The sequence below is a fragment of the Heliangelus exortis genome, chromosome 3 (assembly GCF_036169615.1).
Source record: "Heliangelus exortis chromosome 3, bHelExo1.hap1, whole genome shotgun sequence".
NCBI lineage: Eukaryota > Metazoa > Chordata > Aves > Apodiformes > Trochilidae > Heliangelus > Heliangelus exortis.
The window spans coordinates 9,015,104-9,038,761 of record NC_092424.1 but is presented as its reverse complement, the minus strand read 5'-3'; the positions used below and the strand labels follow the sequence as shown (position 1 = coordinate 9,038,761).

The 23,658-nt window shown below is 37.8% G+C and overlaps 1 protein-coding gene across 2 annotated transcripts in view; it reads left to right on the top strand.

Annotated features, from left to right (window-relative positions):
* Positions 1-183: 183 nt before the first annotated feature.
* The window catches only part of ADSS2 (adenylosuccinate synthase 2), a 32,414-nt gene continuing 8,939 nt past the window's right edge, over positions 184-23,658 (top strand). Inside the window, exons 1-8 of one of the 2 annotated variants that reach the window (XM_071739115.1) lie at positions 184-544; positions 14,074-14,176; positions 16,642-16,710; positions 17,475-17,525; positions 19,754-19,820; positions 21,258-21,365; positions 21,643-21,724; positions 22,544-22,670. In XM_071739115.1, coding sequence (XP_071595216.1) covers positions 377-544; positions 14,074-14,176; positions 16,642-16,710; positions 17,475-17,525; positions 19,754-19,820; positions 21,258-21,365; positions 21,643-21,724; positions 22,544-22,670 — 775 coding nt within the window. In that variant the 5' untranslated portion in view covers positions 184-376. The remainder of the gene's footprint in view (positions 545-14,073; positions 14,177-16,641; positions 16,711-17,474; positions 17,526-19,753; positions 19,821-21,257; positions 21,366-21,642; positions 21,725-22,543; positions 22,671-23,658) is intronic. The other variant, XM_071739116.1, reaches the window with a different exon arrangement.

Below are 23,658 nucleotides of genomic sequence, written 5' to 3'. Positions count from 1 at the left end.
CTTGAGGACTACATTTCCCAGCATGCACCGCGCCCCGCTCGGCCTGGCGCCCTAGGCTGAGAAGGCCGCGTAGGACGCCGGGTAATGTAGTCCGGTCTGCCCGGCGCCGATTAGAGGCGCACTCGTGAGGGGGAAAAAAGCCGTCGGGATCGGTGACGGCAGACCTGGTTTTCAGCGGAGGAGCAGAGCGGGATTCCGCCGGAGGGCAGAGGCGGGGAGCAGCGGGGGGGAGGCGGCGCTGGCGGGGCCGGTAGGCGGCGGCACCTGGACGCGGCAGCGGCACCACCGCCCCCCCCGGAGGAGGAGGCGGGGGAAGCGGAGCTGCCGCGCGCTGCCGCATGTGCCTGGAGCGGAGCCGGAGCGGGCAGCGTGAGCCATGGCGGAGCATGGCGCCCCGGCGCCCGCCATCCCCAACGGCGAGTGTGCCGCCCGCCGCCCCGGCAACAAGGTGACCGTCGTGCTGGGGGCCCAGTGGGGCGACGAGGGCAAAGGCAAGGTGGTGGATCTGCTGGCGCAGGACGCCGACATCGTTTGCAGGTGCCAGGTGAGGAGGCAGCCGGGGCGCGGGGGAGGCCGCGGGTGTCACCTTGAGGCGGGCGACCCCACCTGGGGTCCCTCCGCCTGCCCGCCCCGCCGCGGGCACTTGCTCTCTCCCCTCATCTCCCCCGAACGCCCTCCTGGGCTCAGGGCCGGGCTGCAGGGAAACGAAACCATTCCCGGCGGGGCAGCAGCCCCGCGGCCGGGCTCTGGCATCCCTCCCGCTCCTCCTTTGTCCCCGTCCCACTGCCTGGAGGAGAGGAGGAGGAGGAGGAGGAGGAAGGCGCCTTCCTCGCCGCTGAGCGTTGGCTTCCAGCGGGAGGAATACGCCCGGGGTCGCGGCCTCCCCCTCAGGCCCGCCGCCGTACTCTTTGTCTTGGTGGGCGGCGGAACGGGGCCGCCCTCAGTGGTTCTCGCAGCATCGCGATTGAGACCGGGCGCTGCGGGGCCAGGAACCCTCCCCGGAGCCGGCCGTGGCCTAAGCTGCCCCGGCGGGAAGCGTGCTCGGGGTTCCCCCTGCGAGGGGTGAGGCCGGGCCTGGAGCCCGCGGTTCGGTCCAGGATGCACGTGTGGGGGTACATGTAGCCCGCAGCAACCCCGTCACCTTCAGATAAAGCTTGCTTCTTAAAGGCTCGCCTGCCCTTGCTTCAAGAGCATTGCTGTACCAATGAAATGTTTTAATTATTATTATGTTTTTATTTTCCTTTACTGTATGGAGGCCTTATTCTAGCAGAAAAAAGTGAATCTAGCCTGCCAGCACAGTACTCTTAAATGCCTGCATTAAAACGACACACATCTGAGATGTTTTTCTTATAGAGCACAACATAATGTACGTTTTCTTTTCTTGAAGAGATACATAAGTATAAAATGCCTGCTCCATGCACAGATTTCATATAAGTGTTACCTGTATTTTTTGGATGAATGCACACATTAAATTTCCTCTTAAATAAACATGTTTTGGTAGACCGCACCATTTGCCCGAGTGTAAACACCAGAGCGTTGTAATACCTAATGAGAACTGCACATAAAACCGGTGTTTTCAAAACTAAGTCAGTTGCAAAGCAGGCAAATCAAAAACCTGAACTTCAGAAACATATTTTGAAATAAAGAAACATTCTTAAATAGTTGTTTGTGGAAATGAATGAGTTTTTCCCATGTATCTTGTTGTTGGTTTTTTATTAAATAATAAAATCTGATGCGGTGCTGTGGTGTGATCGCCTGGCTTTGTGAGTTAGAGAACACAGTGACTCATTTTGTCCTTTACAACTTTGTTCTCGAAACTTGAAGGGTATCTAGGTGAGCATGTGTTTAATGTTAAGCTCTTTTGGTGGAGAGGGGCAGACAGTGAATTTTTATGTTCACGTGTTTGAATGCAATTGCCACTTCTTTTGAGTCAGCTGGGTAAAGGATTAAGAAAAGGGAAAAATTACAATGTTATCTCAGGCTTGATTGTCACGGCCAGTTCTGCCATTTGTAACAGCTTGTTGCTTCTGAAGGAAGGAGTTTTCTTCACTCTTTCTTCCCTTTCCTGTTGATGGCTGTGCTGTCTGGGTCTCCTCCCATTCACTGACTAACACTTGAACACTTCTCCAAGTTTCTATAACTCACTGAAATGGTAGCAAGCTGTTTTTCATTGGACCTGGTTTCTACCATTTTCGTAAATAAAACTGAATTTAATCGGCTCAGAGGACCTTGATAAAAAGAGCCCAGGAAAAGGTTAAACATGTGGAAGAATTTCTTGGAAGAAGAAGGGATAACAGGAATATTCTCTTTCAGAGGTACTGAGCTATTCACTCAGCTTGTTCTATATGCAAGCAAATTGTTGATGTTTTTGTTACTGCTACTAAATTAAAGTATGATCCTTGTCCTTTTTGCAGAGGTTACAAGTCCAGAAAGACTGTAGCATGTTTAGTCTGACCCTTGCTAATACCAGTTTTCTGTAATCAGAACCTCTGATTCTTACTCACTTTCAAACTCTTACTCATTCTGGCATGATTCTTTCTGTTCATCATGCCTCAGAGTTGCTAGAATGCTTGTGGATGAGAGAAAATTTCTAGCATGTTCTTGTGAAAAATTTATTAGTACAACTGTTTTCTTGGAGGACTTGAAGTTGTAGCAGGTCTAAGATGACTTGGAAACTTCCATTATGTTTGCAGTGAAACACTATAGTGTGGCTTTTGTATCACTGTCCCTGGTTCTGCACAGGTGCAGAGCACAGAAATGATCCTGTCCCAGAACTGAGAACTGACTATTTATTACTTTTATACAATGCCTGCAAAGTCACTGCAAGAAGTTGTACCCTAGAAATCTATGGCCATTCTTGTCTTTTAGGTAGCAGGTGTGCTAATGACTTCGGTTACTTGTCTGGCCATGGCTTCTGGAATGGGGTGCTCACTTTGGTAGAATTAGCTGAACCAGAGTGCCAGAAGTAAGTTGTATCGTGGCTCTACTTCTAAATACCACCCTTTGAGGTATTTTATCTTAGGTTTAGAGGTTGTTGGAAGGAATCTTTTGCTCAGAGCAAGAGAATGGTATTTTCTTTTCAGGACACAGATTGACATTTATCAGAAGTAGTATTATGGTTTCAAAAACAACTGTCTGAAGAGACTAAACTTAAAAGAAACTTAAAATGTATTCAGGGGCTGCCATGTCTTAGTTGCTAATGCAGACTGCACTGGCAACTCTGATAATTTGTGAGGGCACTGCTGGTACAGGAGGTTCAGATACAGTTAAGGCAAAATATCTCTATTGCAGGCAAAGCATGTACTTGTTTTTCCAGTGTTAGATTTGAACTGGACTCCTTACGTCTAAGAGATATCTGGTAAAATGATGCTCCTGATAAAATAAATGTGTTGGTGAGACTTGCACTAGATCTGGTCTTCAGTGACTTGCACAGCAAAGTTGGTTTACCTGCTATCGCATAAATCATGGTCCAGACAGTAAAATACAGCAAGAATGAGTTTGAGATTCAGGAGCAGTTGCAGAAAAAATGTACTTTTGTGGGGTTTTTATTGACATAGTTTTTCTTCTTAGTAAGCAGCCAGCCTTGCTGTGTCTTTGTCAGTTCCACAGGTACTGGAAAATGAAAGGAAAAAAGTTATTTTTCTGATTAAGGGACTTTTACCATTGTAGAATGCAACCAAGGTAGTAAATCTAATTACCAGAGCTTCACTTGTTGGTGGATATGGGAATGGCAAATCGAGGCAAGTAAGTTATTTTAGATAATAATTTTATCAAAACAAATACGGTACCAAAATATGCCGTGTTATCTCTTCTATTAACACCACACCTTCCACCCAGCCTCCCAGTACAGCAAAAAAGTGTCATGTCTGCAATGCACAATTGTGTTCTCATTTACTCATTTCATCAGCAATTTTGGGGCACTTCTTGTTCTTGCTGTTGAAGGTAGCTGATTATAATCAGTGATATAAATCACACAAGTAAATAAGGTTTCAAAGTCTTTAAATTATTTTTGAGCCATGCTGCTGTGCTTCTTTAGTACTATTTTACATCTTGCTACTACTTCAAAACAGAATTGCAGCTCCTTACCAGATCTTCTCAAAGGCTTTCAGTAGGGTCTGCCCATGACTTCTTACCACTACTGCTCTGTCTGTGGGGTCACACAGTTCCTTCTCGTGAGCTGCTCATGGATGGTAATGGCAATGGGTGTGCTGTCCTTAACTGTGCCCCCACCCCCAGACAACAGTGTGTACAGATAGCGATGCCACTGCTGATGAGTTGGTATGTGGCAATTACAGTGCAAAAATTAATGGAGAAGTTTTCAGTGGACAGATTCTTCAGGCAGTTATCATTGATAAGCTGGAAAGTGATGACTGAAGTTCTCAGCCCAGTGCTGTCTGATACCTCTGTATCACTCGTCTGTGTATAGCCAATGTTTTTGTTTTTTTTAAATTGAGATTTTCTTCCACTCACCAAGCCCACTTTTTTTTCTTTTAAAAAATATTCTTGTTTGACAAGGTATTTTAGTCTAGTGCCTTTGCAGGTCATGCAGATTTAGTAAAGGCAGAATCAGGCATTCAGTAGGTGATGTCTAGCTAGAGCTCTTTTTCTCATTTATTTATAATTTTTTTAAGTGCTTGGTGCACTTTTGGACCTTGTAGTGGTTGACAACATGCCAATAATGTGCTCTGGTGAGGAAAGGTCAGTAAAATCAGTTCTTTGGCCTGCCACATCAGTGAGTCATATGTTTTATAGATCTGCTTTAGAGCATCACTGACAGGTGATCTCTTGTTATTGTAAACAGTCACACAATGCCTAGATTATTTCAAACAGAAGAGCAGTTGAAATCTGATTTTCTAGATCATAAAGTTTGTACAGTTAACAAAGGAGATCTTAATAGCCCTACAGAACAAATTACACCTTGATCTACTGGTTTCATATAGTTCTTTCCATCTTTGTGTTACTCTGGAACCTTACTCTGTTGGTTTGGTTGGTTGTGATGCAGTATTCTTTGGTAGCTTATTAAGATTTCAAATACATTTTTTATTTCCACTGTACTACCTCACACATTTGGAAGATGTTTTTTGTAAATATTCCCAAAGTAGCTTTTTGCTTTTCATATACTTTCTTAAATATTCTTGTGGAATGTAGCCAATATGAGAGTGGTTTTATGCACTGAAGCAACATAGTACTGGTCTGATCTTTTATCTCTTAGGGATAGATGGGTTTTTATTGGACTTGGATAATGAATTCTGTTCCTTACCTAATAGATGTAGGCATTGCAACAGTATAAGGTTTTGCAGATGAGGTGAAAAAAAAGCCAAAACCCTCTCTAGAAGGTCTTTCTGAATAGTATGTTTCAACAGAAGTTCTTAGGGCAAGTTCTGTTAGTATATAAAATTTTATGAAGCTTTTTTGAGATTAGTAGACTTAATGTTTTCTTTTATTTATTAGGAGGAAACAGGTGAACATGTAAAACATAATGTGTTTATTCTGTCATATTCTGCCTCAAACCATGCTCTTGATCTTGTTCTGATGCAACAGTTCTTGTACTACACATTCAGAAATTTCTGAAGTCTAGCCAAGTTTTAGAAAACTTACTCGATGTATAACATGATGGCTCCTTGAACCAGATCAAGATCTTGAACATGACTGGATTGCAAAGGAAGAAAATTGGTAGCTGATGGTGGATGTTGCTTGTACTGAAATTCAGGAGTAGGTGATACGGTCGAGTTTTTCAGCTGCTAGTTCATTAGAGGCTGCAGGGAGGAGAAAGCAAAACATGGATCACAAAAATCTGGGATGTGAGGCAATGAGTTATCAAAACGTTGATTTTTTTTTAATTATTGTTTTTTTGAAGGGGCATGGTTTGCAGTCTGAAGTTCAAAATAAATTTTTGGCAATGCACATTGAAATGGGAAGCATAGAGCTGAGTAATTGCAATGCAATGGCTCCTTTATGTCTCTTTACTATCCCAGTCAGCTTTTTCAATGTATGCTCAGCATTCCTAGAGTGTATTTGCAGCCTTTCTTATGTTTCTTTTAACTAATGGTAGAATCCAGCTTTCTTGATGTATTTTTGTCTTTTCATCTAAGAGTTAAATGAAAATGTTTACCATCGGATGATGCCAAAGCAACATTGACTTGCTTCTTGCCCAACTTGGCAGCCACTTCTATAGCTAGCTCAGAAACAACAGTGGTTGCCCTGAGCTAAAAATGCTGGAATGTAGAAGCAATAAGAGTAAACTGTAGAAAAAATTATGCACACACACATCTGATGGGGAGAGTTGAAAGGAGTGTATGGCTTCTTCCTTAATGTAGCGTGAGATAACATCTCTTTAAACTAGACAAGTAATTTCTATTCTAGAGGAAATAACTTGAAAGACTTCTTTGCTCTGCCCTGGGGCATTGTATTTTTGAGATAGACAGCTTGGCATGATCACGTCATAAGAAAAGGCAGTGACTGTCATCATAAATTTCTTGGGTAGATCTCTTAAATGCATATGTCAGTATTTCAGACCTGCTTTAAATACTTTTTTACTTAGCATCAGTTTAGAGAGACACTCACAATATGTTTTTAACAGTAATTTCAGTCTGCTTTTCTAATAAATCTGTTTTCGCCTACACACCTCTACTGTTACGTTAGGTGGCAGTTGTGAGGGTGCTGCTGGAGGGTCTGAACTGCTTTCTTGTCTTGATGGTTAACTGGTTCTAAACGAGGTTAACTGGTTGTAATAATGTCTAGTCTGTTCTTGACTAATGATGTCATGCTCTGAAAATAAAATGCCCATTTCTTCACCTTATGTAGATATAAAATGGAGGATATGCTGTTGTTCCTCCATCTTAGTTTCAAATGCATTATATTTTTTTAATGTGTTCCTGTGATGATTTCTTATTTGCATGTTCTACTTGGGTAGGTATACATCATAGTTAAGTCCTTTGCTAGCACCCATGGCATAGTTTTGCTCTTTGTGTTGTGGACAAGGGTTTTAAAAAGCAGAAATTCATATTGGCTTGTTAGGGTTTGGGTTTCTTTGAGGAGTAGTATTTTTGGTTTATTAACAAGCAACTCCGCTTCCCCTTTTGGTTTTGCTGATTATCCAAGTTGGTACATTAATGTTTCCTATTAAACTGTTTGCACTTTTTTTTTTTTTTTTTTTAAAAAAAAAAGGGAGGGAAACCCCCGAAGTTTGAAGCTAGAAAGAATTCCTGCTTAAGAGAGAGGTCTTCCAGTGAATGATGGTCATATTGTGAACATTTTTCCTGGAAGAATCCCATGTGCTGGGAAAATGGAAGGTCCTCCTCCTTTGTATTGTAACGACAAAAACTCAAGTGCTTGGCATACTCTTCAGGTAAACCAGTGAGATTAGCTACAAACCCAGCATCTTGGGACTTCTCTGAGCAAACTCACCAGGGGAAAAGTTCTGGTTCAGGATTTCTCTATAATTATTTGAGTATGACTCTGCTTTTTTCATTTTTTTCTTTCTTTCTTTTTTTTTTTTTTTTTTTTTTTTTTTTTCCAAACTTAAAATTTTTATGTCCTTGGGAGAGTTTTATTTGTTGAAGTTATGGAAAGCCAAATGTTATTCTTAAATAAATTACTTTTTAGGAACATTCTGGCTGTACTTTTACAGTTAGCAAAACCCAACCTCAGGGTTCTGTTAGCAGACTTTGAGATAGTGTCTGGTTAAGCACAGTAAACCTGAAGTCTTACCTGACAGACTTTCTTGCACAATTTTAATTAAGCATGAAAATAATCTTTTTGTCTAAAACCACCATCTCTCTTTAACCCTGGTAATAAAGGTCATGATGCAAAAAGGATGCTGGAGTAGTCATCTATTTGACTTTCAGAAGACACGCAAAAGTCATTACTCTTTTGTCAAATTAACCTCATTAAGTTGTTAAGACTATACCATTACTCCAGAAATTTTTAATTCTTGCTTGTCAATACACTCAAGTTCCTTGGTGGCTTTTTTCTAGTACAACAATGCAATTCCAGAAGAAGAATGGCTGTTAAATATTGTTATGAAGGTTCCTTCTTTCCAATCATGAAACTAGTCAGGTACCTGCATTAATATTGTTGCTAGTTCTGTTCAGTTCTTTACATAAAATATTTTAGCTGGCAGTTAAGATACTTAAAGGCTATAGAATGCAAGAGAAAAATGTCATTTTGCATAGATAGGGGAAGTGCTGAAATGATTTAATTTAAAATTACCATAGGTGTCCTATTAGGAATACTGGTCAGTCAGGGTGCTTAAAATGTAGCCCTTTCTGATTCTGTAGATTAGTCCTGATTATGTTTTCTAGGGATGCTCCCTGGACCATGGTACAGTATTGTGGTAACTGGTGTGTTTGTGTGATGTGAGTGTATTGTTTGTGGTAAGTATTGCCTTCCGGTGCTGTAAGAGTGCTTTTTGGCTAGCAGGAGTCATTCATTTGGTTCACTGAAATTCCAGTAAAATGCAAACTAGCAGATAATGACTTTTTTTCCTTCCAAATTAGTATTTTCAGATAAGCAAAAGTATTTTAAGAAGGGTGTTTCCTACAAATGTGTACCAAAAACCTCCAGATGCTTGAAGCTTCCTTTGCTTTTTTAAAATGCCCCTTCTGCACATGTAGCTGATTCTGTTCACATTTAGAATACTGTCTTGTTTTGTCTGTAGTACTGACCAGCTTATCTAATGGAATATATGGGTACAGATTCTTGGGTGTGGTGCTTACACTGAGAAGGATTTGTAGGGTACTTAATCTTCCTTAGCAAGCTAAAGAAAAAACACTTTTTGTTTGTTTGCTTGCTTGAAAAAAAACCCAAAACTCTGAGCAGTTTACCAGTGTAAAAGGAGTGTTTCAGAAGTGGTGTTTCATAGGAAAGGTTTGGGTTTTTTGGTTTGTTTGTTTTTTTTTGAATAAGACTTTTAGAAAGCAGGTCAATATGAGGTGTTGTTACCATGATTTTTGTCATTCTATCATACTTGTGTGATAATTTGTCTATTAGCAGGCACCTTTCTGTCAGAGTCCTGTGTACTTAGCTGTTCTGCATGTTGAATAACTTGGATATTTCAGGATTATCAGCTAGTGCTTAGGGATCATATGCTTTTCCAAGAAAGTGATTTAAGCATACTGCAGTCAGTAAAATTGGAGTAATGCCTTTTAAAAAGCTTATGCAGTTAGCTATCTGACAGCAACAGGTATCACTTAAAATACTATATATTAGGTAATGATCTGGTGCCTGATTTTACTTTCACTATTGCACTTGAAGACTTAAAATTCTCTAAAGCAATAATATGATTTAATAGTGTCAGGATTATGAAAGGAGGAAAAAAGGCTACTCTGTTCTAATAGGATTTGAAATCACACATCCATCAGAACATCAAGCTAAAAAGTCCCTAAACTAAATCCATGTCCTGAAATGCATAGGTTCAGTCTTGTTTATGATGTCTTTCATACTGTCTCCAAATAAAATTTTTCATTCCAATCCACTGACACCCTTTTGAGCTGGATAAGTACAGGAGCTTAAAAAACAAAGCATGAAGCAAAACAAGAATAACCAAACACTCCTCCAAAACAAACCAACAACTCTTCAAATAAAAAGTATTAGGAAATTTTCATGCCTGAGGTGTTCTTTTGTTTTGCTTCCATTTGTTTCTTTTTGCATGGAGGCTGTATTAAAACAGCTCAGAATGGATACTGTTGGGGGATAAATGAGGTGCTTGGTTCTCCCTTCCCTGCAGGATGGGCAGGTGAAGTCTGAAATCTCTTAGACATTCCTGACTCTGTCATGCTATTTTGTCTTACTGATTATATTTCTCCTTAATTCTTTTATTTATTTTTTAAAATCTGCACTGCATTATTTTTCTTACTGTGGCAAAGCCAGCTCTGCCTTGGCTGCTTGACCACCTCCATGGCCTGCATTCTGACTGATGGAGGGGTTTCCTCTGGAAGAAAGCATTCCAGTGAACTTCTTTGTTCAGAGTGCCACTGGTGCCTTCTTGTACCTCTCATATGTAAGAAGTCATCTTCCCCCCACCCACATCCTTTTGTACAATCCATGGGATGTAGCTTAGTCCTGAAGGAGTGTGGTGGTGGTGGTGCTACACTGCTTGGCTCAGCTGAAGGACATCTTGCTGCTGTGCAGGAAGACAGGGAAAAGGAGCTACTGCTACATGTACAGTATATTCCAGACTGAGCAAGAGCATCTTTTGATCTTGCCATGAACTTAGCCTCTTTGTCTGAGTTGGTCCAAGGTAGATGTTTCAGTTTTCACATGGCTGGGAGAGAACTGTATTTTGGGTACCCGGGTTGTTACAGAGACATGGTAAGAGTGATAAATGTATTTAGTTAACCTAGGGAGTATTGCCAGCCTCAAGAAATTATTTGTGTATCTTGATTTCCCTCTGGCAAAAGTTTTATGCAGTGTATTGGAAATCATTTGAGCATGAACATTGTTTATCTAATAGGGAAAATAAATCCCACAATTAACTCTTCATTAATAATGGAATCAAAGGAGTGTTAGCTTGAATTACCTAACTGGTCCCATTTGGTTTAGAGTGATGAGAGAAGAGGAATGATAAATAGAGATGGAAAGCATTGGAAGCCAGCAGTGACTTCATCAGTTTGTACCTTGAATTATGCCCAGAGGCAATAGCTGCCTGCATTGTGAAGATGTTGGTATTACCATCAGTTTCTGGAGGAACACAAAAAAACAACCACCTAAACTCCATAACCTAATAACAACCTGCCCTAGCATCACTAGAACTCTGAGTTCAGGTTTCTGTAAGTAAACTTGTTTACCAAACCCATGTTGTGCAATGTCTGAGCACACAAGGTGTGTACACTTCACTGCTGGTTCACTGAGTGTACAGTGTCGGCTGTTCTTTTAATACAGGACAGTTCCTAACTCTGTAGCTGTACATTTGCACTTCTGCCATTAGGGTACAGTTTACCTGTAAACCAACAGCAGAATTTTGAAAGCCAAAGCAATGAAGTGCTACTCTTTTAATGCTCTCCTAAGATAGGTTTGAAATTGAAAATATTATTCAAAATGACACAGTTTGATGGAATGGCATCCAAAGCAGGATAGGGACTGATGGAATGTTCTACCAGACTGCTGCTTATCAATAGCCCTTCTGGGATGTATTCTTTTCAAGTCATAGGCAGCATAATATAAAAAGCTAAATTCCAAGATTCCAATTTGGGTCTGATCTGAAAACAAGTCTTTGGAAACCTGGAGATATTCCTGTGGCCTAAGCATGTGTTCAGGTCGCCCTTCATCACACAGGATGTCATTTTCTGCTTTAGTCTTCAGCAAGATCTGTATAATATAACTGCACACAGTAAACATGCAGGGGTACATGGAAATAGCTTGCTTCTAGATGAAATGTGTGAGCTTTGCTGTGCACGTAGTTCAGTGTTTAAAAGGGAAAATGCTACTTTTATTCTATCAGCTCATTCTATGAGCACAGAACCAACACACCTTGACACCACCAAAACCCATCAGCTATGTTCTCATCTTTAACAGAGGCTGAGTCCGCATGCTGTACGCCCCACTCAAGCAGATGTGACTGCTGAACTTGGAGTTACCATGTCTGAATGGCACCAGTAGCTTGACAAACATTGACAAAAACAATTTATTGTTGGTCATGATCCAGCCTTTATTTTAATTTGTTATGATCCAGTGGCAAATTTTTCTTTCACTTCAACATTTGTGATGCTAGAAAATCTTATTTTTAAATAAATTGAGAAGCAAAATATGACATTAAGTTATCCAGCTAGTGGAGGATTTCAAATGAGTATTCACTAATACCAGTGCTATTTATGGGTTGGTCCATTTATGCTGCAGAGTGACAGTTCAGACTCATTATCTTGTTTGTAAGTTCCTTCTACCTCAATATTTCAGTGCTGTACTTAGAACTACTTATTGAATTTTCATTTAAAGCACTTCAGTTTTCATGTTAATTTTTTCTAGACTGATACTACCAGTGTATGTAATAGAAAGGAATAATTTGAGAGATTCTGAAGAGGAAGGTAACTACCACTTTGAGCAGATGTACTTGACTTAAATGCTTATTTTTCTTCCACAAGAAAGATTTTGCTTAGGTTCTCAAACACTAAGTAGGAAACTGATGTCTTATTAAAAAAAACTTATGTGTTATGTATGTATAGTTCTTAGAATATTATCTAGTTTTGGAGTAACCTGCCGTTACTCAGGAGTATCAGCATTGCATTTCAGAAGTATCTGCAGAAGATCTGCCTGCTAATGTAGTTAGTTTACATCCTTTTAAATCAAAGATACAGCTATAGTGTTGGTAGACTGCTAAATAATCTTTGTTAACAGCTACTGTTGAGTTGGAAGAATGGGAGGAGAAAGGTTATTCTAGAAAGTTAATTTTTTTCCTGAAAGAATAAAATTGAAAGGCTTGCTTTATTTATGCATTCAGTATCTTTCAAATGCTGTGAATTGAAAATTTGGCATTCTCTGATTAAGTCAGATCATTTGCAGTTAAAATCATCTGCATCCAGAAATCTTTCCAGCTTTTTCGAGATAGTGTTCACTGTATGGAAAAACTCTACCTCACATTACCAAATCACTTGAACTTTTCCTCAGTTCTAACATTTCCTATGCTGGGTGAAGGTTTGTAAGCCTTCCCTCTGGAAAGGCTCAAAGTTCTCATAAATAATGCTGAAATTAGAAGAATTTTCATTGTGAACTTCGCTGAGATGAGGCTTTTACTCGTGGTATGTGTGTTTATATACTGGCACAAAGGTTTGATATTTAAGAATGTTCTTTATTTGTAACACTGGATATATGGTTTTATGTGTTGGATTCATGCTTTGTAAATGTTTTAGAAGTAGTGAGTGGTTGTGAAGTCCATTGCTTAGAAAAGGGCTGTGGTATGTTATTCTGTAAAGATTTATAATTCCATAGATAAATATTTCATCTAGTTTCTTTTTTCTCTTTTCATATGATGCCTTCAGTTTGTGTTGTGCTGAAAGAAGGCTTAGATGAAAAGTTTCCTTTAAAACTTTCCTTCTATGAAGCTGTTTATTTCTCATGCAAGGTGCCTGTAAAGGATGTTCCTGTAATTATTATGAACAGAACCATTTTGTTTGTAACCCTCTCTTGCACAAATGACTCAGTCATAAGAAAGTGTAAGCTTATTTTCAAAAGTACAACAAACAAGAACTGGCCATATTTGGTAACTATTTTGTAATCTTTTTAGTTTCATAAGCCTGTCTTGACCCTCTTTAAGTCTTGGTCACAGGCTTCTTTTTGTATTTAAGACATATTTCACAGCTTAATAAATCTTTTAATACTCTTTTTGTGGTCATGAAAAAATGTTAATTTGATGGAAATGGTTTTCAGTAACTTATAAAACCACAGTTGTCATAATTGCCTGTAGATTCACTCCTTAATAGCCCATTTCAATTGTAAAAGACAGGTGCCATTACAGACTCTCTTACTATTGAGGATGTGTAGAATGAACAAGTTAACTTTGCTGGTTACTGTTCATATAAGAACTCTCAAAGAGTGAACCTAAAATTCAGAAGAAAAAGCCAAACAGCTAGACTTTACCATTCCAAATAATTTATGGTTTTATATACTCACTTTAACTGGTGGTATTGTTTTTTTTCTTTTCTAAAATTGCAGTTCCACTTGTAACGCTTACTCTCTGTAAGTGTAATAGGAACTTAGTGAAACTGATGATGTATTTAGATGTATTTGCATGTTCTAGAATATTTACTTCAGTACCAGTAACTTTTTAGAAATATTTCAACCTTACTCTGAGCTTTTGTACCTTTGATGAACCAAAATACTGTCCAAAGTCTGTAAGACAGATAATACCGATGTTGAAATTGTTGAGTTGACAAGTTTGGCTGATGTACTGGCAGAAGATCTCTGAAATATCTTTTGTCAGTAACAGAAATGAAAGCTGCAGAATTGGAGCTGGAACTGGTTTATTCCATGTTTATGATATGTACTCATTTGTCTTTAATATCAAAACCTATTAACATGTGGTTGTGGTTTTGTTGTGTTTTTTATTTTTGATTTCCCCTGCCCATCTCCCCCCCTCTGCAGGGAGGAAATAATGCAGGGCATACAGTTGTTGTGGATTCTGTGGAGTATGACTTTCATCTTCTGCCAAGTGGAATCATCAATCCAAAAGTCACTGCATTCATTGGTAAGTGGGACATCTCTAGAAAAATAACCAGTACAGACTTCTGACATATACAAATAATATAATGTATCTGAAGACATACAGGATTAGGATTTTTCTTCCTCAAATTCCCATAGTGCTCAAGTGGTCTGTCATCTTCTTAACTCAGTTGTGAAGTTCAGTGTATGGAGGTTGCTTTTAGTGTCTTGGATAACTCATCTTTGTTCTAACCTGTCCTGTCAGTGCTGGGCTAGCTGCCCAGCATATCTTCATTCTCCCATTCTCTCTTCTTTTCTCTACCAATTACTTCTTTTATTTTCAAAATTCTTTCTTTCTATGTTAATCTTAAGCCCTGCTAAATAGCTACCAGTACCTTTTTGAAACACAGATCTTTCTTCATTCCGTTGAATCATGAAACAAATGCTGACTCCAAAAGACTTCTGCACTGTGTAGTTCTTGCTGAGAACTCCTCTCAGGAGAGTACATTACGAGGCTTAGGGCAGTGGCAGTACTATGGGATGTCATGATCTATGATGTTTGCTTCCTGAAAGGGGCTTTATATTGTCCTGTTGGCTGCCCTGCAAGCCTGCCTTTTCCCTCCCCCCCCTTGGAAACCCATTGCAGTACTGCACTTTTTTTCTTTTTTTCCTTTCTTTCTTTGGACTGTTTGTATGAACAACCTACTTAATAATTCTGTGTAGCCCTTAAAATTTCCTTCTGCAATTGAAGGTAAATATAAGCCATGTCTGCACAGCACTCTAACTGCACACGTGCTTGTGTGCTGTTCCACAGATCAGGTGAGCCTCTGGGCAACTAAAGGCTATGACCCATCTCCATCCTGCTTTTGTGATACTCAGAACTCCTGTCCTTACAGAGTGTACTTCTGCAAATCAGGGCTTTGATTGTTACACTTTTTCTGTCACTTCTTCCTGCACAACTCATCTGTTTGAGCCCGTGATCTTCCCTCTCAGCTTGGTACCTGCACCAAAAGCAGTGGTCACTGAGGGTTTGCTAAATGGGAAAGCAGCTAAAGGGCTTCTGTCTCCAGTGACTTGATTCAGAAACAGTACTTGCTGAATCCCAGGGTCCCCCTTGTAGTGACTGTGTGTATACTCACAGTCAGCATTAACTTTTCACTTCATTGGAATTGGTGGTTAATTGCCTCTTTTCAGCTCTTCTGTTGTGACTTGGTAGTGGGATCATTTTGGATCAACTTGCCCTAATACTTCTGCAGAAACTGAGCCATAAAAATAGATTTCTTCTGATGGAGGGGAGGTAGGGATGTTAGCAGCTTCTAGTTTTGAGGACTGTGGCAGATGATGCTACTTTAGTTTTTCTGTTTTATGTTTCTTTAAAAGGTCATTGCTTGAAAACACTGAAAAAGGATTCCCGTTTACCATTTTTGGTATGGTGGACCATGGGTTGAGTAGGAAAGACCCCATCCTTAAAAAATGTAATAGTCAGGGGAGGGCTTTTCATAAATCCTCGTCTGTGTCTATCTCTTGGTCTTATCTGTCTGAAGTTTGTTGCTCTTAACTTATTTTAGGTGTGCCTTCTGTTTAAAATCTCATTTGGAAAAAAAATTACTTGGCTTAGGATTCCACTGAAAGGGTTTATAGGTTCAAAAAAAAAGGAGGGGGCAAAATTATTGTAGTATTATAATTGATGATTACGGTTGATTAGGACTGAACTATCAAGGTTATAGTGAAAAAGTCCTTAAGACTTTGTATTTTGGTTTTTAGAATGCTTTTATCTATGTGAATAAAGTGATACACAAATAGTTTCAAATGGCTTCACTCTTTAGCTCAGTGTTGCCGTACTGGTGGTTTTGGATCTGCTGAATTTGGTGTGACCTTCAGATGATTCAGTTTTGCTGTGTGGAAATCTTCCTGCTTAGGCACTCAGTGATGCTGGTGGTTAATTGTAAGAGCTGGTAAGAGCTGGTATTCCTTCTTAGCAGTGAGACAGCTGTAGAAAGGCAAGCTTGGTTTTGATAGAGCTTTTTTGTCTGTTGTTTTTGCTAGTGTGTTAACAAGCCCAGCTCTATATATGGATTATTCTGTGTCTATTTACAGCAGAAGAGTGCCTAAGGGGATGCAAGTGTTTATAATGATGATAGAAATGTGCTAAGCTTTAAAAAAAACAATACTGTTATTAAAATGCAGTACAAAGAGGGAAGTTAATTTTAGATATGAGGAAGAGGAAGTTCTATTCTGACTGCCCCATGATGCTGTTATACTGTTTGTCCTCATCTAAATTGAAAGTTGGTTGAGTTTTTTACAAGGAGTCAATGCATGTACTTAGAAGTGCATAGTTTAGCTGTAAATGTCTTTTACAGACAAATTCCTAAGAATAAAAATGGTAATGTCTGGAAAGTTTAAAAACTTAAATACTCTGCTTAGAAAACATGAAGTATCTTTTAATTGCTTGGAATATATTTTTCCATGCTCAACATAATTAATTAAGTTTTGTGTGATGGTTTTCTTCAGGAAATGGTGTTGTAATTCATCTGCCAGGACTCTTCGAAGAAGCTGAGAAAAACTTACAGAAAGGAAAAGGTGAGAAAATTTTAAGGTATTACTCTTTAAATATTTTATGAGGCCCTCGTCAAAAGGTTTATCTAGTGTATGCCTCTGTAGAGGTTATGAGAAATGTGTTTTTCCAGAACTCCATTTAGTTGCTAATTTCTGACCAGAGTCTCACTAGGAGTCCCAGACAGGGAAAAAGGAGTCCCAGTACAGTTTCAGAAGAGAACATGTCCAGATACGAATTACTCTGCAGACATTTTAATTTGCTTAAAGAAATGAATTTAAGAAGTGAAACAACTTTTTAAAGTGTGTAGAAAAACAACTCGTTAGAAGTGTGTGAAAAAAACCAGTTTGTTACCTGTTCGTAGTTGTCTTACCTCATAAAATATTAGTGTCACTTTGCATAATAATGTGGAGAAATGCTTTGGTAATCACTTCTTGATTCAGAACTCATTTTTTTGATACTTTCTGTTATGTCTGTGGCCATGCTTGTCATCAGTCTGCTCTAAGCAAGGTCCAGATTATTCAAAACTAAAAAACTACTAATTGATTGCAGAAACTGAGGAACTAGAAGAGCTAGAATTCTTCCTCAGGATAAGCCTGACTTTCTCAGCTTTGTAGGCTGATGCCAAGTTTTAATTATCAAAATCTATGTTTCTTTAATCTGGAATGTGATTGCTCAATGTTTAAATAGACCGATTGAAGACTAAACATGAAAAGTATTCATTATTTATACATCAAAAGACAAAAATGCTATGTTTTATCATTTTGAACTATTTAATTTTATTTTTAAGGGCTAGAAGGCTGGGAAAAAAGACTTATAATTTCCGACAGAGCTCATATTGGTAAGTCCCTGTCTGTGGTTTGGTTTTTGTTTTTTGTTTTTTTTTTTTAACCTTTGCTTCTCTGAACTCTTCATGGCAGCAAAAGCATGACAGTTTTCAGCCATCTCATATAGGTGTGAACTTTGCTTTGGGTCAAGCCTCCATATGTTGCTTTAGCTTATTGAAGATCCTAGAAAAAAAATCATTAATCATTCAGGACCCTCCCAGGTTTATGCTTTATGACTCTCTAATCCTATTCCACAAAGCATAATCTAGTCAGGAAAGCAGGTTTATGTTCCAAGATTAGAAAGGCAAAACATTCAAAAAGCAGTTGAGAAGTTAATTGAATGAAGGATTCATTTCCCTCTTTGGTGTAAAAGCAATGTTGCTTACAGGAACTTTTCTGCTGGGAATCCATGTGACTGGGTGTGACTTCCAAACTTCCAGGCTCCCTAACAAGTAAATTGTCATCTAGTTCAGAAAGGAGACTTTATAGGAAGGATTTTTTAAGGATTAAGAGAATGGCTGCCCTCCTCAGAGGGAACTCATCTGTCAGGTGCTGATTCTATGTTCCAGACAATTTTGCAGTTCAGAGTTTAGAGTCCAATAATGTCTAGAGTCCAAACAAGCAAGACAGATCTTCAGAGGCTTTTCCCATTGCACTCCTAGGATGTCTTTATTATATGAATTCATCCTTTGAATTAGATCTTTAGATACTATAACATAATAATTACTTAACTGCTTGTCTTAGGGAAGTGGGCTTATTGCTGCTCTGGTAGTCATCTTCTGAAGAAGCAAACTTTTCAGGTCTTTGATTAAGCTTATAACACTGGAAAAAAGATTTTCCTTTTGGTTTTGTTTTGTGGGTTTTGTGTTGTTTGGTTTTTTTTTAAACATATTTGGAAGAGCTTAGTGAGTGAATGTGTTTTATACAGAATAAATGTCTTTCCTTGTCAGTAACTACTGACTTTGAAGGAATTATTCCTAAGTTACTAGAAAACTTTATTAGGGTAGAATCATTATAAGTGAATTACTTGGACATGGATAGATTATTAGAAAAACTGTTCTTCAATGAATATATTGCAATGAAAATACTGTGAAGTTTTCACAGCTGAGTAAAAATGATCAGTTATTGACTGTTACTCATAGCCATTCAACCTCTTAACATAAATAAACTTTCAGAATGCTTCTGTTTAGAATGTTTTGATGAAAATCTGGAGCTCTGTTGTTATAGTAAAGGTACTTTTTTAAAAATGGATGTTGGTGAGTTGTGAATGATTAGTCTTTAACAAACGATAATAAAAATAATTCAAGCTTCTGAGGACAATCTAATCTTTAAATTATGGGGGGATGTGTGGACATAAGCACAAAAATAATCTTTAAATTATGGGGATGTGTGGAAATAAACACAAAAAATAAAAATAAATTGGTAAGGCAAACAAGGAAACCCATTCTTGCTCTAGATACACTAGAGTATTTATTAAATGAGTCTGCTTCTTTGCAAGTCTTTCCTGTGTAATGTGTAGATTAGTTGTTTAACTTTTGGGAGATAGTTGTTCAGAAAAAAACTGGCTGTTAACCTGCAAACTAGTGCACCACTGTTTGTATTTGGCTTGAGTGTCTTATCAGGTTGGTTTTTTTCTTTTATGGTATACAAATATTTGGTGCAAGGAATTCTTTCCCTAATCTCTGTCATTAATATTTAATCTAATATCTAGCACTTTAAAAAATATTAGGAACTTGTAAAGATGACTTCTGTTTACATAGCAGACTTTGGTGGGAGTTTTTGTATTTTCAAAAGTATTTCAGTTGATGTTGTCTAAAACATAAAAATACAATGGATTAAGAAATCTTCAGGAAAAATGAGAATGTTTAAGTTCCCACCTTAAATTTCAGCAGTATGTTTTGGGTTTTTTTTACTGTAATCTGTTTTCCACTATTTTTTTTAATTACATGATTTATTTGTCAATACATTCTTTTGGGCTACTACAAAGCAGGTGTATACACAGTCTGCAAGTATTCTACAGAATAAACAAAAACATTCTTTGAAAAACCTCAGAACTCTTCCTGTGGGAAAAAATGTAACTTGTAAAAGAGGAGAAAAAAATGTTATTATGTTTGCCTCTCTTCAGTGTTAAAATTTTGTTTTCCACATTCATAAAGAGGGCTTGAGTTGGCTTGAAGAAATAGTCACTGAAATAGTTTCACTTGTTCACTTCATTTTCTACTTGTTATTTTTATCTTCACAGTATTTGATTTCCACCAAGCTGCTGATGGCATTCAAGAACAACAAAGGCAAGAACAAGCAGGAAAGAAGTATGTAGTTTTCTTTTATCAAACATAGGATGACTTGGTACAAAAGTGTGACTTAATACATTGGATTTCTGTTTGTCATTGAGTTTAAAGAGGTATTGATTATCCTCTTCAGTGTGGAGTATGCAGGGATCGTGTCTTACACTTCTGTCCTCCAAGGGCTAGCAAAAGATTATATTATTTTAAAGGAGTTTAATCTCTATTTGGCTTTTCAAAAAAGTTTCTAGTTTCCAGTTTGCTTTATAAAAAGGATTCCTGCTTCCTAATGTTTTAATTGCATCCTGGAATTTCTTTTTTCTGCAAAAATATATTTCTCTTAGTGAAAAATTAAGAACTCCTTTGTTCTGTCCAAATAGCTGAAAGGTCTGATACAACTCATTTGGTATCTTATGATGCTTCACTGTCAGGAGTGCAGGAAATGTTGACATTGTCTGTTGCTTGCTGCTACTGAATTTCTGAAACTTTTGAAGCTTTTAGAAACCAGCTGATACATTTCTGTCTTGTGATTTCCCAATAGCTGGCTAGTTCTTGGGAATGGGGATTAGTTAGTGTTAAAGATTGTAAGAGGAAGTCCAATCTAGAAATAACCACTTTTTGCTGGTTAATTTGTTTTGAAGAAACCCAAGAGAATTTACATTCAAAGCTAAAAAAACTTAATCACTCCTAAAAGTGCTGTTTATTTCTTCTTTCTCAGGGATTCTTGAAATTCTGCAGCAATTGTACAGTTTTCAAGCTTGTTAAAATTACTGATGGATAAAAAGCAGTAGGCTTTCTATTTCCTCCTGAGTTTTAAGGATATCTAATGTACTGTAGTGGGGGAAATTACTAGTGCAGGCTGGCTAAGAACAGGCCATCAGACACTGATTATCCAGTCTTGTCTCCTGGTTGTTGGGAGTGGGGAATTGAAATAGCCTGCTAATATGTCTCACTAGTTTTGGCTGCAAAGCATATTTGGTATTAAAATTTTTTTGTGTCTAACACTTAAAAGTTGATAATTATAAATAGTAGGTTTATTTTTTCTTTTAACAACTGGGTACTGTTCAAATGTGGCTCAAAACCAGTCACAAATAAGGTTCATGTAGCTTCCCTTGCAGAAAGGTTGTAGAAGAGGTAATCTCATTTAGTATACTATGCTTATACTGTTGTTAAACTCCTATAAACACAATCTTCTGACAGCTTAACTCTTTTAGAATTGCCATGTCTTAATGAAACAAAGTAAAAACAAGTATGTGGAAGATTGATGTGTTTCTGTCTATATGCAGTGAGACTCTGAAATGAAGTTGCATACTAAAAGTATCTTGTATCTGGTTTTTAAATGCTTAAAAGTTGTAGATGCTTACAGTTAACTGTATTTCATTTTATCCTAAGGATGTATTAGCTCTAAAGCAAAACCACCTTCATTTTTTACCAAGAATAACTCCTTTTACTATCTTTTTAAAGTTTGGGAACTACCAAAAAAGGAATTGGTCCAGTGTATTCTTCAAAAGCAGCTCGAAGTGGACTCAGGATGTGTGATCTTGTTTCTGATTTTGATGAATTTTCTGAGAGGTAATTTCTGTATTTTTAGATTAGTTTTCAGTTCCTGGATAGTGTAATCTATTGCACCTGTTTGCTTTTACTTTTTTAATTAAAATATTTCTAAAGGCAAAAATATTTTTATTTATAGTTTTATTAAATTATATATTTAGAATTATTAAAATATTTTCTTGTTTAAAATGGTTTAATCACAAAACAATTGCAGATATATAATCAGTAAAACCTAAGGTTGGTGGGGACTGAGGAGGAAATCAAGCAAAAACCTTAATGAAGCATTTTTGCCTTCCAGGTTCAAAGTGTTAGCCAATCAATACAAAGCAATTTATCCAACCTTAGACATAGATATTGAAGGGGAATTGAAAAGGCTCAAGGTAAGCCTGCTTCTCTCTGTTTAATCATATAATTGCTGTGTGCAGTTATTGATATGTAAATCTTGGTGACCGATGCTTGTGTGAGCAGTTAAAACATACCTACCAATATCATGATAGGTATTACCACTTTTAAAGAGTCTGTAAGCATCCTTCAAGGCACTTTGATCCCACTTTATGCTCCACTTTAAAAGATTGGTTCAAGAGAAATACTGAAAATGTTAAGAAAAATGCTTGCATAGAAAGAATTATGTTTTACTTCCACTTGCTGAAACATACTGGCTAGGAGGAAGAAAAAAAGCTCAAGATTCCAGTTGGGGAAGGTATGTTTCAGTGTAAAGCAGAATATTAATTCCTTGTGTCAAAAGCCTAAGAAGTGTGAAGTAAATTATTACTCTTAAGTGATAAGCCTTAAGGAAAAAAAATTAGTGTATCAACATAGAAAAATGTAAGTTGATAGCAGCAGAACTAATGAAGCTTGATAGCCAGGAAGCTAGCCTGGTGTCTAGTGATTAGTTATTAATTCTGAATTGATGGAAATTAAGAACCAAATACAGTTTGTTTTTTTGGGGGGTTTGTTTTGGTTTTTGGGTTGGTTTTTATTCTTTTTTTTTTTCTTTTTTTTATTCTCTCCTAGGAAAAGCATAAGTGTCTAATATTCTTTCTTCCCTTTTTTGTGTATCATGGTATATTTATCATTTCTTTATGTTTGCTTCTTTTCAAAAGGTATAAAGGCATTATTATGAAGGAGCAATAGCAGTTTTACTCTGGCTGGCTTTATCAGAATAAAATTATACTATACCAGTCTTTTGTATTATTCAGGACTACATGGAAAAAGTAAAACCAATGGTAAAGGACGGTGTTTATTTCATGTATGAGGCTTTACATGGACCACCAAAGAAGATCTTAGTAGAAGGTGCAAATGCAGCACTGCTGGACATAGATTTTGGTAGGTATAGCCTTTTTCTGAGATACATTGCAATTTACTTCAGTTGTGAAAGAGCAACACTAAATATAAACTCAGCTTAGCTGTTCTTATGGCAGAAATGCTTTGTATTTTGAAAGACCAGTACTCTCTACGACTTGATAATAATTACAGGAGGAAGGAATTTTTTTTTGTGAATTTCTTTCTTAAATGGAGTGTAGCTATTAGTTCAGTGTGTATAAATTTCATATAAAACACACAGTTGTATACATCTATGGAAAACACTTGAGAAGAAAAATGGAGAGCTTTGAGAGGCAAAGTACATATGCAAAATACTTGACTTTTGACTTTGACTTTTGAAGAACAATCTTGCAGTTTTTAAAACCCCTTATACAGTGTTTAGTTTTCCACTGTTTCATGATGTAAGGAAAGATACTGGAGTCTGGATTGCTAATCAGACAAGAATGAAAATATTATCCCAGTTAATTTAAAATTATAGGTGATGGAGGTTTTCTCTAAAACACTGTAATTTTGCTAGTAAGATTAGCAACTTTTTGGTAGAAGCAGGTTTAGTTCTACCGAAAAAGAGGAAAGAAATTTTTAAATACACTTGTCATAAGGATATGGCTGATGCAAAACTGAGGCATTTGCAGAAAACTCTAGGGGGATTGTTTTTTTAAGTGGTGAAGATTTTAGATTTCAGAGAAGTTTGGGAAATGCAAATACTCTGAAACTCACTGGGTATGTCTGTAATACATAGAGGGGGTTTTGTCACTTAGATTTTTCTCCTGCCTCTGCTGAGAGATCCACACAGACAATATCTGCCATCCTTAGGTAGATACCCTCAGTGGATTGGACACATGGGCTGACAACAGACAAGTCCTAGTCAAAAGATTTCATGATGCCAAGTTTGATTATGAAGTGTTCTGAGTGAGGCTGTTTTCTGTGCCTTGATGCACAGAAGTCTTAATACTGAAGTGAGTTTTCTAAGTGTGTGTCAGCTGGCAGTGAG